This window comes from Hoplias malabaricus, chromosome Y (assembly GCF_029633855.1).
Source record: "Hoplias malabaricus isolate fHopMal1 chromosome Y, fHopMal1.hap1, whole genome shotgun sequence".
In the NCBI taxonomy this organism is placed as follows: Eukaryota; Metazoa; Chordata; class Actinopteri; order Characiformes; family Erythrinidae; genus Hoplias; species Hoplias malabaricus.
In genome coordinates this window covers 78,791,049-78,807,332 of record NC_089820.1, presented here as the reverse complement: position 1 = coordinate 78,807,332, position 16,284 = coordinate 78,791,049, and the positions used below count along the sequence as shown (strand labels likewise).

Below are 16,284 nucleotides of genomic sequence, written 5' to 3'. Positions count from 1 at the left end.
GTGCATTGTCGTCCTGATACACGGCACCGCCTTCAGGACACAATGTTTGAACCATTGGATGCACACTAAAATGACACGTGTTTCAGTTTCATTGTCTAAGCCCTGTATAGATATACATTTATAAAAACATTGCCAGTGTGTAGATTCTGTTAAGATCTGTTGATTACCATGGTGCTGCACCATAACAGAGTAAAAAAAGGAAAATATATGGTGTACAAACTCAAAAAAAAATAGAGGCAGCATGTTTTAGGAATCAAAGAAATCATATTTAATACTTTAAACATTTACAATCTGAACAGGTTGCTCATTACAGAGCTGAGGGGCAGGTGGCTGGTCCCCTGGGAGGCTTAGTGGGCTTAGTCTGAGGCCTGCAGTATTTTACACATACAACAAGAAGCCAAACTTCTTTTGTAGTAGTTCCTCTCGAGGACGGAGGTTAAAGAGCTCCTCTGGGAGTGGAGTTACCCAGCGGTCTGTGTGGAAAACCTTGTCACCCACCTGGACACAGACAGCAGAACTATGCTGATTCATAAACGTTCAGAATCAATGTGATTCACTGTTTATAATGTATTTTGATTCTACACAATGACACATTTCTGAGCATAACACAGTATCATGCAGTGTTTTTACACAGTGACAGTGAATGTGGAAGTGGCAGGTGGTGCATAGCAATAATGGTCAGTGTTTATATTTGCATCGTGAATGGGAATATACATTTCTTTATGGGGATATACATGCTATTCTTCACCTTCCCAGTTTAATGGCATTGTTGTTTGACCTGGGCACTAGCTGTGAGAGAAGGACTAGTGAAGTCTAATGATGGGAGAACACTTAACACTTAAGTTAATGTTCACTGCAAGATCCTCCAGCACCAAGAATCCTTTGCATGTGCTTGAACTGGATTTTTATTATTTGATTTCAAAGGTAACTGTGAAAATGTGACGGAGCTGTGAAAAACCAACCAGAATATCACAAGTACGCTCATTCAGGCAGCGTAACTCAGCAGCTCTTTAGAATCAGCCTTGTTTGCATGCAGGATGAACAGTGTCAGCTAATGAACAAACCTAATTAATTATCGATTTATTGTAGTCTGAAAGAGCAGGGTTTGGAGCATGTCTGGTGACTTTGCTAAATTGTCTGAATTCTGTGTACATTTTACTACATTTGCAACCATGTGTTAATATATTTTTTAATCAGTGATTATAATTAAGATGCATCTAGTCCCAGTTTCTACCTCTTAATAACTGGCATCAGCCAATGTCTAAATGAAACAATTTTATTTTTGTATTTTGAACAGACTAAACATAAAACTTTTAACCAGATTTTAGTTCAAACCAGATACCTGACCAGACTTGACAAAAACTGCATTCATTCATTATCTGTAACCCTTATCCAGTTCAGGGTCCAGAGCCTACCTGGAATCATTGGGCGCAAGGCGGGAATACACCCTGGAGGGGGCGCCCTTCACAGGGCAACACACACTCACACATTCATTCATTCACTCACACACGGACACTTTTGAGTCGCCAATCCACCTACCAACATGTGTTTTTGGACTGTGGGAGGAAACCGGAGCACCCAGAGGAAACCCACAAAGACACAGGGAGAACACAGGGTGAACATACCACACTCCTCACAGACAGTCACCCGGAGGAAACCCACGCAGACACAAGGAGAACACACCAACTCCTCACAGACAGTCACCCGGAGCGGGACTCGAACCCACAACCTCCAGGTCCCTGGAGCTGTGCGACTGCGACACCTACCTGCTGCACCACTGAACCAACCCAAAATTGCAATTATAAGATAAATATCTTAATGGGTAAGAGTAGATTAAAAGGAGAGAGAAACATACCTTCCATCCAGGGACATCCTTCATGATGACGGCTTCTTCTTCCAGATTCTCACGCAGCATCCGTAATGTCCTGAACAATATAGGAGCGTAAACAATAAATAAAGGAGTAAGGGTGTAATATATATATATATATAATGTATTATGGCTAGAATTTTTAAAATACAGTTTTACAATCTGGTCCAATATACCAACCTTAAAGGAATGAATGAATGAATGAATGGAGTATAAAAAAAATTTAAAGTCTCTGACCTTCTGTCATGTTCAGCCTGCAGCAGAGGCAGCAGTGCTATCCGAGCCTCCATCTCCTCAATATGCAACCGCCTGGCGCAAACACACACACATCAGGTAAGACACTGATTTAATGAAATAATGCTATGTCTAGCAGTGACTAGTGATTTAAACAATGGTGGCATGCAAAAGTGGGTACCACAGGTCAAAGTGTCTACTGTTTTACACACAAGTATAAGCCTTGAAAACACTTTTACATTAACTATGTACATGTTAACACACCAACCCCAACCCTACCTCCTCTCTCTGTTCCACCTGAACAGCCTCCAGTAGCCAAACGCCATTATTCCAATACCCAGTCCGAACATGGCATAACCTACAAATCACACGAGAGCACACCATCATGAAGACAGCGTGAAGAAAAGACAGTGTAATAGTTAATAGCTTTTACAACTGTATACACTGCCTGCACAGATCTCATAACTCAGATGACACACTATATTCATGACAAGCATGAATAAAAACTCCATGGACTTCAAGGGAAACAGCTGTACGTTTGTGTTGAGGCAAGCTTCTGTTTGAACTGTTTTTATAGAAATTGGTGCCTTATGAAAAATACATTAACATTTAAAAGCTGAAAGAAACAATTATGACTAACGTCCCCGACATTTTGAGGCATCGTTAATCCTGTCGCCGCAACTTAAACTCAGATAAACATTTTGCTCTCTGGAAGAAATTAACGTTAAACGCGTGGGCTTTATACACATAGATATAACAGTCCTTGTTCATTTTTATAATTGTTGAAAGTGCGAATGTATTCAATATCGCTGTAAACATAGTGTTGTGTGTGCTAATGTTAGCCTGTTAGCATAACGGTAGCAGTGACCTGTGAGACAGCAGAGAAGCGGCGGGTGAGCGGTATTTCTCCGCTGTAATAAACACAGACCGGGTACTAACCGGAGAAGCCTCTTTTGGGCAGATTTCTCTTGTAGTCGATGGGACCGTATCCTCCCGTAGGAGGCATGTCCTGCTTCACCTTGGACGCCGCCATCTTCGTCCCTCTCCAACAACAGGACAGTGCTTCTGTCTCTGAAGCGCGCTAGAGCGCCCCCTATATACGCACACACTATATACATATATATATATTCCTGTTCTTCAGTGGTCAGGGCCAACACAGGGTATCCAGTAGTGGTAGATCACCCCTCATGTTGCTCTCGTTTTGATAAGAACGTAGGTTATGTCACTTCGCAGAGCTACTCTCTATTTTAACCAGGACATGGTTACATGGGTAAACAGTCAGGAAAATGTCCTGGTTTATCCACTGTGTTGAGCAGGGGGGGTTAGATCATAGTGAAAGTGCCTTGAATTGTGCTCACCACAGCCCCAAAAAACAAACAATGGCAATATGACAAAATTTTATGACATTGTTATAAACTATATCATGTCTGAGCATCAATAAGTGCATATATTTCATTGTCCATCCATTATCTGTAACCCTTATCCAGTTCAGGGTCGCGGTGGGTCCAGAGCCTACCTGGAATCATTGGGCGCAAGGCAGGAATACACCCTGGAGGGGGCGCCAGTCCTTCACAGGGCAACACACACCTACGGTCACTTTTTGAGTCATAAGGTGTGTTTTTGGACTGTGGGAGGAAACCAGAGCACCCAGAGGAAACCCACACGGACACGGGGAGAACACATCAACTCCTCACAGACAGTCACCCGGAATCAAACCCACAACCTCCAGGTCCCTGGAGCTGTGTGACTGCGGCTACCTGCTGCGCCACTGTGCCGCCCATATTTGATTGTATATTCACTAAAGGATATGAATCATTACTAATATCAAGTACTGTAATCAGTTTTTGTAGTAATCATCTCAGTGTGGTAGTATTTGGTACTTTTTGTCATTTCCAACTTAGCAAAGTAAACATTATAAGGTACACAGTGCATTATAAAATGTGGTGATATATTTATGCCATATTGTCAACATAATATATATATAGTACATAGAAACAATGCGGGTGTTTTCACATAATCTGATTTAAAAGAAATCAGTCAGACCTGCGGCGCCTTAATCCAAGACACACAGAATGAAAGGGTTAAAAGTCTTTTATTATTACTTTATAGAACTGGGAAACAAAAGTAAACCTAACAAATAGTAACATCACTTTGTACAGTGCAGTGGGGCTGTTACCACGGCAACAGAACGGCGTGGTGACATCATCAAACAGCAGCGGTCAGGAAACACTGGCCTCTGTCTGTTATTGGTTGAGCAGAATAGCATCAATACTGAGGGTGCAAAATTTTTTTTCAAAATTCAAAGCTGAGTGTCAGGGATGTACAACGAATGGCCGGGGAATATTAAATAAAAAGTACTTTAGGTAAAGCTTGATAAGACTGACTATAAAATATGAAGAAAAATAGAAGAGCTGCAGACTTGTTTGTCACAATCAACCTAAAAGCACATTTCTGCCAGGATAACAGCAGGAAAAAACTCATGTTAAATAGTGAATAGGGCCCAGTCTCCCAAACGGTAGTATAGTCATCGCTGTAAAATGGAAGCAGTATTATTTCTTTAGGCCTGTATTAATTATGTCATAGGATCTAAACTTTGCAGTGCTTTTAGAAATCTGGGACTACATCTACCTTCCAGATTGTTTAAAAGCTTTGAGGTTTGGCTTTGCTTTGAGAGTGTCTAGCACAGTCCTCAAAAGCACTGTCTTATTAAACCCTAAAATGAAATATTAGTATTGCAACAGTATTGAGTGTGAAAACTCTCCAACTATAGGCATTAAAATGCAGTTTATGAAGCGACATGAAACAGGAAACCTCTTCTTGGACAAAGTCACTATATTTTCAGCAAATTGACTTCTAAAACCTTAAAAGCAAGAGCAGTCAACTCAAATAGACTAAGACCGAACACAAGCCAATTTTACAATTGCTGTGTAAAAGATGCATTGTTGTTATGGTTTTTTTTGTCTTTTGATTTTGTGAACCGTAATGTATTTATTAGGGGGGAGGGGAAAAAAAATAAAAAATAAATTAAAATAAAGGTATGGGACTAACACAAAAACACCATGACCCATTAATGAAAAGAAAAGGGGCTCTGGAGATTTTGTCAGCCAAAACAATCGTAGGTATTCAGTAAGGGCCAATTTATGGTTTATATGTTATCGGTACACCTCAAAGAGCCGTGGCATGGTCTAGCTGTCTAATTTCAGACTAAAAGCAAAGGAAAATAAAGTACTGTCTGTTTTGTTAAAAAGAAACAGTTTCTGAAGCAGAAATTCTTAAATGAGACACTTTACGTAAGTCCAGTCGAGCTTCGAGTCGACAGCATTATAACTTAACTTAAACTCAAAAGAAAAACAAACAAAAAGCCTTAACGTTAGCCTCAAATGGCTCTTCATTTAGCATCACTAGCTTTCATTTCGCATCTTGAAGATTTATTCGTAATGTTTTTTTTTTTTCTGGATTTTTTTTTCAGTCTTTCAGTATTTTTATTTTATTTTTTAAGGAAAAGTTTTATTAACTATTTTTTTTTCTCCAAGAACTGAAAAGCTATACGGTCCCAAAGTAGACCCATGATTCATTTATCAGGAGCACAGACGCAGTATCTTGCTTTGTGTCTGCGCTCAAAGTCCAGCAAGAAGAACCCAAAATGGACGTCCCAGCGCTTCATTCGCAAGAGCAGAAGCTACTCAGTGTCAGAGCTGTTCTAGGGTCTGGAACATGATTACATAGCATTATTCGGTCTGTTGTTTACAGCCTTGCAGCAACAGCAAAAAAGTGGAAGCCCTTAAACCTTTGTTTTTCCTCCTGGTTTAAATTCTTTCAGTTCGCTTCAATAGAAAAATTTCAAACAGTTTTTCAAGAACAAAAAAAAAAAAAAAAAAAAAAAAAAAAAAAAAATCAAATATATATGCATAAGTCCTGGGAAAATCCAATCAAAAACCCAGATGGTGAAGAGAAAGGACTGTAGTCGAAGATGAAGACGAAAGCACGTTCTCATCCTCAGCAATATTTTTAGAAGAAGTTCCTCAGTTGAACACCAGGATGCCTGAGGTTCCAGAGTCCTGGAACCTGACATTAAAAGAAGATTCTAGAATCTGTTCCGGGAGGTTCTGGAGACTATTCCGAAATCTTAGACTCTAGAAGTGGACTGGGATTGTGATTACGGCCATGATGAAAGCTCAGGTGAAACTGGGATATTATTTCCATGTGTTTGCAGTCTGGGAGATGGATCTGGAGGGGATCATGTCTAAGAGGTACTCCCTCTGACGCTCCACAGCCGAGGATGTCTTGTGCACGGATAGACTGGGGTTCACGTAGGCCATAGTCACACCTGAAATAAGAAAAAGATAGAAAGAGGGGGAACATGGGCCATGAGAACATATTCATACACGCAAAAAAGCTTATTAATTACTGAAATTAATGTTTTATTAAGGGCCCAGATTCTACATTTCTCTTGTATTTGATCTTTTCCTCTAAAGTCCAATTAGAACATTCTCTTTACCAAAATGTAAACAATCTCTGTTAATACTGTACCTTGATTATCTAAATCTTCTGTTATTTTAATATGAAAAGAGCTAAACAGCTGTAGCCGGAATTGATAGTTAATCAAATGTGTTCATGTCTGTGGCCTCACAACCATAATAAAGTCAGAACATACTGTTATTACATCTTACTTTCCATGGACAGGGTTGATATTACATTGTAGTACTCAGTGTACAGAGTACATTAAAGCAAGGAAAATGAAGCATGGCACAATCAAGTCTTCTGTTTTTGGGCCTTTTTCATAATTATTCTATTCAATCCAAACGTTGTTGGAAACACACTCATCTAGAAATAGCATCAGTAAAGTAGTACAATTAAGATCCACATGTGTCTAACCATAGGTCCAGGTTAATTAGACAGACTGAACAGAAGGAAACGGAGGGAAACAGCAACATTTCAAATGCCCCAACACCAGAAGAATGAAAATAAACCAGTAGAACAAAAGATTATGCTGATACTTACCTTTCGGGACAGTAAGTGCTTCAATCAAGCTTTAATCTAGTATTTATTTTAGGACAGCACAGATCTACTTTACTGATAGAGTTGGGGTCAAATCCGCTTTGTTTTCAATCAAGAGGCCACTCTTTGGATTTCCAGAAAACAAACTGGACCTCCTTTGATTTGGAAGTGAACCCCAACTCTCACAAAGCACCTCTGTGAAGAGCAGGTGGGTCAGAAGCAGAGGGAGGGACAGAGACGGTGGGGGAGAAGGTTAAGAAACTGAAGAAGAGGAAGGGGTGGGGGGGTGCTTTTTTTTTTTTTTGGTTCGGTCGGACCCATGAGGGGGCTCAGAGTCTACCTGGTGTCACGCTGTTCTGCTTCCTCCAGTTGGAGGAGGTGGCTGGGTTTTGGCTCCTGCTTCCGACACTGCTGCTGCTGGTGCTGCTGTTGACCTTTGACCCCTGACGCACAGCATGCTTACCTGGCCTGCTGACCAGCGCGGCGGCAGCCACGGCGTTCTGGAGCTGAGAGGACGGAGAGAAGGAGTGCGGGACCCCACGCAGGGACCCCACAGACTGCTGAACGCTGCGGGACAGCTGAGGGCTCTGAGGGAAACAAGAGTTAAAAGATCATGAGCATGACTCTACAAGTGTCTTGACAAGGCAGCAGTAAGGCAGCCTAACTGTTCCAACCGACATAAGAGAGGTTACGGTGACACTAGTTGGACCTCCATTCCCCTCACTTCATGCAAATCCCCTCAGCTCTCAAATGACCTCTGAAGTTAAGTGCCCTTAAACACCAATTAATGCCCTTAAACCAAGTCTCTTTTAGGTAAACATCCCTATAAACAATCCTGAAAAGGCAAACTCACCTGTGTGATCCTGGAATGGTGGCGGCTGATTGGCTGGGTGGATCTGCTGTGCTGCTGAGACTGGAGCGAGGAAGAGGAGTGCTGCTTCATCTGGGACACGATCACCTGCTGCTCAGCCTTCACTCCGTGGGCGGAGGATGAGGAGGATGATGAAGAGGAAGATGGAGAGTGGGAGATTGGGGAGGCAGCCTGCTGAAGGATCCTCTGCTCGATCTCCTGCTCCTGCTGAAGAGCCTTCACAAAGGCAGCTTTCAGCCGATTGGTGTGCTCCGCCTTCAGAGCCTTCTTTTGACTGGTGGACATGCACTGCTCACACATGATGGCCCCGCTCTTCTCCTTACGCCAGCGGCACGTAAAGTCGGTCTTACACTGAGAGCAGGTGAAAGGCTCTGTCTGAGCTAATGCTGTGGGTAAAGCGCCACCGATTTTACCTGTGTGAGAGAGGGACAGTGAGGGAGATAGAGAAAGTCAAAATCCCAGGTCCTGATATGAACACACTTAAAAATGATGGTTCTAAAACAGTTTGCACTTATGTTACTGAATATAACATTATTGGCAGAGTAGATTAATTTATAGCAGATTTTGGACTAAAATCTGGTGGTGTACCTCTCCCCAGAGTGTCCAGCAGACACTGCACCACCTCCTCCAGCCCCACCAGGTAGATGAACTCGTTGTTGGCTGCGGAAGGCAGGAAGTTGAGTTCCGGAGCTGGGGGTTTGGGAGGTGGAATCTCCAGCAAGGTCTTTTCCAGCTGTTTCCGCAGGGCCAGCTTGGCTGCAGCCTGTCGACTAGCTGGAGACTCATTGGCACTGACCAATGTGCTCTGAGATGTTGAGGTCTTGAGGTTGGCGGCTGTGGACTACAATAAGACGAGAATAACAGTCAAATATGAATCAGATCAGTGGTTTACTTACAATCTGTAACAGAATTTCAATATGCAGCTCTATTTTACAAATATAAAACAATCCAGACCTGATTTACATTGATGAGCAGGTTGGTGTTGGCCACATTAGCCACGCGGATCAGTCCTGGCTGGATGAGTTTCTGACCCTGAACTGGAACTGAAGCCCTCGGGGCCAAGAGCAAGGGTGGGGGTCCTGAGCCAGAGTACTGCTGCTGCTGCTGCTGCCGCAAACTCGCTATTTGCTGCGGAGTCACAGAGATTGGCTAAAAAAGTGAGAGAGAGACACACATATTCCCAAGCATAATTGAAAAATATGCTCCTTTTTAAATAAATTTGAACTCAGAAATCCAGCTTCCAGTCTTCATTATTCAATTAAAGTCTCCCTATAATTTAGGACATCCACGTCCTCATATGTTTATTCACAGTACTGTTGTGTTGTGTAAACCAAGCTTAATGCTTTTATTAGTAATACAAATGGAACTCTTCTACTTCTAAATGCCCGTTTACTGCAAGTTTAGTCTCTCTGTGGTCCACGGAGCAAGCAACAGTCAGGGTTCCCTTTTAAAGGCTAAGCACCACTTAATGGACCTCCATGAATATTTAACATTATTGTAGTGACTGACAGATATAAGTATGAATTAAAATAAAAATAGCAGCTTAATTTGCTTTAAAACTAACAATTTTATTAAATTGATGGAAAAACCCGAGCTCGCTACGGAAATTCTTGAACGCGACCGTGACGTCACTGGTGGAAAACAGCTGAACAACGCTGCGGTAAAACACCGTTATGACTGACTGTTATGACAGTATCTAGATAAATAACCAACATTATTCATGACAATAGCCTAGCAATAAGCTAAACTCAAATTTAGAGGTAGCGTTATTCTTGTAAATGTGATCGAAGTCGAACTCGAATTCATCCGACACTATAAACCTCCGTAATGCAGCTACGTAGCCGAGTATAATCTGAGACACCGAGTTTAGCGAGTCAAGCTAACGTTAACTAACACCAACTAAAACAGGGGAAGTGAGTGTCCTTACCCTGTTTACCTCCATGTTACAGAGGCTCTTGAACACCTTTCGTTGGTGTCCTTACATGCCCATATTGTTGGAAAAGCGCCAGTGAAATGAGCTACAGATAACGGAGTGAGCGGAGGGTCCTTTCCAAAGTGCCCGTTTAAAGTTGACAAATTTAGTTCATTTTCTGGATATTTTGGGATCTTTGGGCCATTTGTGCACAGATGTCCCACTGTACATTGAATGATTGCAGCCAAAAACAACACACCTTTTCGTCATTTTGCATTAAATTAAGTGCAGCTTCTAGAGTTGTTGTCCACCATCTACGTCACAGGCAAGACGCCTATTAGAGTTTCCCAACACCGGTGGGGGGGGGGACCAACGGTCTTTTAAACCTTATTCCTTGAATTAGTGAGAAATAACATGTTTTCTGACTATCAATAAACACAAGTTAGGAACTCAAATTCCACTGTATTTATTTGTTTGACACTTTCATATCACTGGTGCTTAGCCTTTAAGTTCTTTAACTAAGGATTTTTGTCACTAATAAACTTTTACAGAGTAAATAACCTGATCAAAACTGTTATCCGAGGCTCACCTGAGCTCCTCTGACCAGAGGGGGCATGATGATCTGAGAGTTCTGAGATCCGTGCTTGGACATCTGACCTCCGCGCACCAGAGGCGGAGGGATGACCGTACCTGAGCTCCGGCTGGACACAACCTGCTGTGAACAAAAACACAGTAATTACAGAGGTTTACTTTCACAGTTTGTACATTCCTTAATACCATTTCTTTCATTTAATAAAGATAATTTATTCTGAATATATCTACATTTTGGGCAGTTATATTTTTGGCTGTGTACAGATGTTAACATTTCTATTGTAGATAATGTATGTGGTGAAATGCAGAGTGATGTAAAAACTGTAATCAGGCATTGTACTGGAACTCACAGGCTGAGCTCCTTTGCTGGACACTGAGCCTCTGACCAATGGAGGAGGAGTGGCCACAGAACCAGAACCCAAAGGCTGAGGAGAACAACAGTTGAGATTAAAAAATAAATGTATTTACGAGGGGTTTAGTAGGAAATAGGTTTTCATCCTGATAGTTATGTCACTGTATGTGTGTGTGTGTGTGTATTTATTTATTTTTTACCTTCTGTACGTTGGTCTCTTTGTGTATTTGGCTCTGGCGGAGTTTCTTCAGCAGAACCAGTTTGGCCTCCTCCAACCTAAGCTCCTCCTTCAGCTGCTTAATGATGCGCTCCCTCTCTTCAGGACTGCTCTTCTACACATGGGGACCAAGACATACGTTAAAAACCAAAACAAAAAGAGGTGTAGACCATTAGAGTGAGCCTTAGTTTGTCCAATGTCTAGCCAAAAATGACCATTATGTACAAATTATTCATGTTTCAAGAGATGTGCCCGGAATCAATAGAAGATCCATTTGCTTAAAGAAGAAAGGTGAAAGAACCTGATTGAAAAACACTGTGCAGAAAGTCCTAATAACCATGAAAAACCTCATAGACCCCACCAAAACTGTCCTCATCAGATAAACATCAGACATTTTAGTTCTGCTGCTGATGAAAAATGAATCACTATTAATAAATAGTGGCCTCAGACTTTGATAGAGTACTGTGTTTGATGTTAAAGATAGTGGTTATGTAATACAAGACACACTGTACGTGTATAAATAATATTAATAATCTCTAAATCTTAAAAAGGCATCCAATCTAATGAAAAACACATGTGTGATTTGGAGAAAAACACATTTGCATAATCCAGCATCTAATTTCTAACTGATTTCTAACCATCAGCAGATCGGTGTCCAGCTCTTTGAAGTGGCCCACGCCGTTCATCTGTGGACTGGAGGGCTCATTGTCGGACAGAACTATGACATCGTCCGGTGACGGGGGGCGCTTCTCTTTCTTGATGTCACTGCAAAAGAAGAGAGACTGTGAGATGCCCGGGAATGCTTTTTCTCTGTGGTACATATCTCTGTGGTCTTACGTGGGAACTATTGCAAATCACACACTTGAAGACTTTGAAAAGAGTAAAGTCTGACACACCATCACATCTAAAGACTGTACGTTTCAGTTACAGACTTGTAACTAGCAGTGGATCAAAACAGAAATCATGTAAACAGAACAGTAAAAAATAAAGAAAGTGTCCCTCGAGTGCACCTTAATGACCATTCACCACTAGAGGGAGACAAATACTAATCATTCTAATAGCTCTGCCCTATAACTATTCAGATGTTGCTTATGAACCAAACAAACAATTAAAGGATGATATTTAAATGCATGTTAGGTCAGACTCGTTATGCAAAGCCCTATTAATTTAAGTTACCTGTATTCTCAATAGTGTAACCATAGGAAACCATAGAATTTTTTTTTGAGATAATTGTGATAAACTTCCTATAATTAAAGCAATTATTTCATAAGAGGTCATAAGACTGGTTGACCCATGGTGGTCTTATCAGCATGCCAGTATCTGCAGGGCTCAGTCTGCATACAGAGGTCTGTCGTCTTATCTCATGTGTGCATATGTGAGAATGTGTGTGTGACAAATGAGGAAACGCTAAAAGACCTCTTAATGAGGTTCTAAGAAAGCGATGATCAGGGGCTTATCTTATATCAAGTTTACTGTAAAAGAACACACACATTGTATCTACGGTCCACACATAAGCACACTTCTATTTCAGTATACTTTGTATTTGTCTGGGCATTTAGCTCCAATTATTGTCTATTTTGTTATGTCTGTAGCATTGAGTGTAGCAGGTGTTTGGAACCACGGGGACCGGGACTGGGCCTCAACATCTTCCAAATACTGCATGGGGAAATAGCAGCAGAAATATTGAACTACATTTTTTTTAGATAAGTCTTATTATGTTATATATCTAATTAATAATAATAAATCTAATATCTAATTATTGCAATTAAATCAAAGGTGCCACAACGGCCCTAAAGTTGCTGTTACCTTTTCCATTCACGTATTTGTGTGAGGTCAGGTTTCAAAGACATTAGGTTAATGCCAGGAGTGAAAAGTGCATTTTTAAAGTGCGGGAGCACTATTCATGGACCATGCAGTTTCGCTGTTCTCATGTAAAATACGATGTGCTTGCAGAGACTAGTGCTTCACGCACTCTCACGTTTTCACGCACTCAGATTTTCACCGCCTGTGCGCCAGTTTACTGTGTGTGCTCACAAACCATTTTGTGCTCGCGCTTGGATTTTCAGCACAGTTAACATTTCTCCGCTTTCTTTCCTGAGAATCAGAGGCCGCTGTGGCAGGCTGGAGATGTGGGTGTGTTCACTGTGCTGTTCTCAAGCAATGAAAATGGGTCACAATTTCATTGGTCAAAATCCATAGTGTTTTCTGATTGGCCGAGGACTTACTGAACTGGAAACGCAAGCTCAAGTGAAGAACGGTCCGGCAGCAAAACAAAACACTTGTGATTGCATTTTTTTGGGGAAATCTAAGTGAGCAAATATTTATTACGTATGAGAGCAACAAAACTCAGTAAGCGAACCACGAATGGCTCTGAACGTCTGGTTTTGAAACAACTGTTTACTTCATCAGCATCAAAATATAATTGTTAATACCACTACATGAATTAAGGTTTTACATAAAACAAGGAGTTAACAAGGTGCAGTAGCTAACCATCCCTTGATCTCCTTGATCTCGATGTCCTTGGAGTTTTGATGGAATGTGGTAAACATTCATTCATTATCTGTAAGCGCTTATTCAGTTCAGGGTCGCGGTGGATCCAGAGCCTACCCGGAATCATTGGGCGCAATGCGGGAATACACCCTGGAGGGGGCGCTAGTCTTTCACAGGACAACACACACTCACCTACGGACACTTTTTGAGTCGCCAATCCACCTACCAATGTGTGTTTTTGGACTGTGGGAGGAAACCAGGGATGTGGTAAACAGTGGTAAATAATAAATTGACAAAATAACGTTTCCCCACTGTGTGTTTGTGCGGAGCAACGGATATCACAGCATGTCAACATATAATTGCAACAATCAAGCTTAATCCAACCTAATCGAGCCTAACTCGTGACCAGGGAGTGAATGAGGTACGAGTACAAATGTGAAAATACAGGCTACATACTCGAGTACATAAACTCTGCCAAATGAAAGTGATAACCAGCCAAAGGCCAAACTGTAGAAAGAGATCATATAGGAACTGTATGGTTCATTGTTGTTATAACTCTCCTAGTCTTTCTGATTCATTCTCATGACTCCAAACCCTAAAACAAAAATATATATCGGGCTCTAATCGTGATCTTTCACTCTCAGAGACAAAAAATCAGAAAACGACATGAGACATGTTGAGTTTCTGAAAACAGGAATTTAGCATAAAGGCAAAAGCAGACCATGGGTGCACAGGCAAAACCACTTCCAGCACAACATGTCATTCCCGTACTAACCTTAAAAGGCAATTAAGACAAAGGCCGTGTATGTGGTCACGTTTCCTGTGCAAACCGCAGTCGTTCGTGTTTTGAGCGGGAGAAACATGTCTTTGCTGAGGTGTTAACTAGCCACTCGACCTCATTTAACATCATGGACCCGGATGAACTTAAAAGAAAGTTTTTGTCACAAAAAAAAAACAAGTGAGGGGTCTGTTTACATGGCTGAGGGTAAGGGAAGGGCCCTGCAGAGTTAATAGCATCTTTCTTGCTCCTTGTCTCCGAGATGCTCTTCGTCCTACAGTCACCCATTTCCTGTACATTAATCACTCTACTAAACAAGTCACGTGACCCACAGCGTTTTTGCCTCTGTGTCACGTGACCCTCCCCCTCCCCTCCCTCCCTTCTGTGTTCCTTCCAAAGTGGAAACCATGGCAACCAGCCGGCTGGAACCAGTTTGTGACACATGGCCTTCATTTTGTGAAGTGCAGTAGGGTTCAGGTGCCGGAGAAAATGGAGTGCCGCCTTAAAAAAAAAAAAAAAAAACTTCTGAGAAAGAGAAGAGAAGAGAGAGAGAGAGAAAAGGGGACACTCAGAGAGCATACACATACACTCACTTCCTGTGTCAAACTATAAAAACTGTTGATATAAATGGTTCAACACCTAACTAGCTATTAGACTTCCTGTGGGTTAAAAAAACAAAAACATTACTGACTAACCTCCCACTGCCACATGGGTCCATCAGATATGTACTGTGCGACATATGAGTCACGGTTGAATGATAGTTTTGTTTAATTTAAAATCCAGTCGTGGCTAAAAGGAGTGCACAGGACACTAGAATAAACTGACTCTAAGTTTGGAATCATCACTGGAATTTCGCAAATTTTTCAACAATTTACTGTTTTACATCAAACCACATCAAATAGCCATGCACACAGTTTAATATCTGAAATAAAGAATTTTGAAAAACTGGTGTTTCTCGTTATAACGGACATCTACGACTGTGGGGATTCGCAGTTCTAAGCGCCACGTCTTTTAAGGTTGAACGGTGGGTTTGAGGGAAAATAGCAACTATTTGTATGAGGCTCAAATGTTTATTTACTGTTTGAATTTTCTCAGAAATTTGTAACTCAATTTGTGTAGTTTTGTAGCACTTTCGGTAATGTAGCTAGCTGTCTCCGAAGTCTGGAGACATTTCCACCTTAAGTGATAAGAAACAGCAAATATACAGGGGTTGGACTATGAAACTGAAACACCTGGTTTTAGACCACAATAATTTATTAGTACGGTGTAGGGCCTCCTTTTGCGGCCAATACAGCGTCAGTTCGTCTTGGGAATGACATACACAAGTCCTGCACAGTGGTCAGAGGGATTGTAAGCCGTTCTTCTTGCAGGATAGTGGCCAGGTCACTACGTGATGCTGGTGGAGGAAAACGTTTCCTGACTCGCTCCTCCAAAACACCCCAAAGTGGCTCAATAATATTCAGATCTGGTGACTGTGCAGGCCATGGGAGATGTTCAACTTCACTTTCATGTTCATCAAACCAGTCTTTCACCAGTCTTGCTGTGTGTATTGGTGCATTGTCGTCCTGATACACGGCACCGCCTTCAGGACACAATGTTTGAACCATTGAATGCACATGGTCCTCCAGAATGGTTCGGTAGTCCTTGGCAGTGACGCGCCTATCTAGCACAAGTATTGGGTCGAGGGAATGCCATGATACGGCAGCCCAAACCATCACTGATCCACCCCCATGCTTCACTCTGGGCATGCAACAGTCTGGGTGGTACGCTTCTTTGGGGCTTCTCCTAACCGTAACTCTCCCGGATGTGGGGAAAACAGTAAAGGTGGACTCATCAGAGAACAATACATGTTTCACACAGCCCAAGATTTGCGCTCCTTGCACCAGTGAAACCGACGTTTGGCGTTGGCATGAGTGAGCAAAGGTTTGGCTATAGCAGCCCGGCCGTGTATATTGACCCTGTGGAGCTACTGAC

The 16,284-nt window shown here is 41.8% G+C and overlaps 2 protein-coding genes across 6 annotated transcripts in view; both read right to left on the bottom strand.

Moving 5' to 3' along the window:
* Positions 1–256: 256 nt before the first annotated feature.
* On the bottom strand, positions 257–3,190 carry LOC136678882 (NADH dehydrogenase [ubiquinone] 1 alpha subcomplex subunit 13-like). Its single transcript, XM_066657057.1, has 5 exons — positions 3,041–3,190; positions 2,381–2,459; positions 2,105–2,176; positions 1,856–1,925; positions 257–498 (listed from the first exon to the last, which is right to left on the bottom strand). Exons 1-5 carry the CDS (start codon positions 3,132–3,134, stop codon positions 379–381), a joined length of 435 nt encoding a protein of 144 aa, XP_066513154.1. The 5' UTR covers positions 3,135–3,190; the 3' UTR covers positions 257–378.
* A 995-nt stretch (positions 3,191–4,185) lies between these two features.
* Positions 4,186–16,284, bottom strand: part of LOC136679631 (transcriptional repressor p66-alpha-like) — a 39,905-nt gene continuing 27,806 nt past the window's right edge. For 2 of the 5 annotated variants that reach the window (XM_066658269.1, XM_066658270.1), the window contains exons 3-11: positions 11,681–11,807; positions 11,026–11,157; positions 10,824–10,898; positions 10,472–10,597; positions 8,925–9,119; positions 8,559–8,811; positions 7,953–8,383; positions 7,440–7,686; positions 4,186–6,428 (exon numbers count right to left, since the gene is read on the bottom strand). In XM_066658269.1, the coding sequence (XP_066514366.1) occupies positions 6,295–6,428; positions 7,440–7,686; positions 7,953–8,383; positions 8,559–8,811; positions 8,925–9,119; positions 10,472–10,597; positions 10,824–10,898; positions 11,026–11,157; positions 11,681–11,807 (1,720 nt within the window). In that variant the 3' untranslated portion in view covers positions 4,186–6,294. The remainder of the gene's footprint in view (positions 6,429–7,439; positions 7,687–7,952; positions 8,384–8,558; positions 8,812–8,924; positions 9,120–10,471; positions 10,598–10,823; positions 10,899–11,025; positions 11,158–11,680; positions 11,808–16,284) is intronic. The other 3 variants (XM_066658272.1, XM_066658271.1, XM_066658273.1) reach the window with 3 other exon arrangements.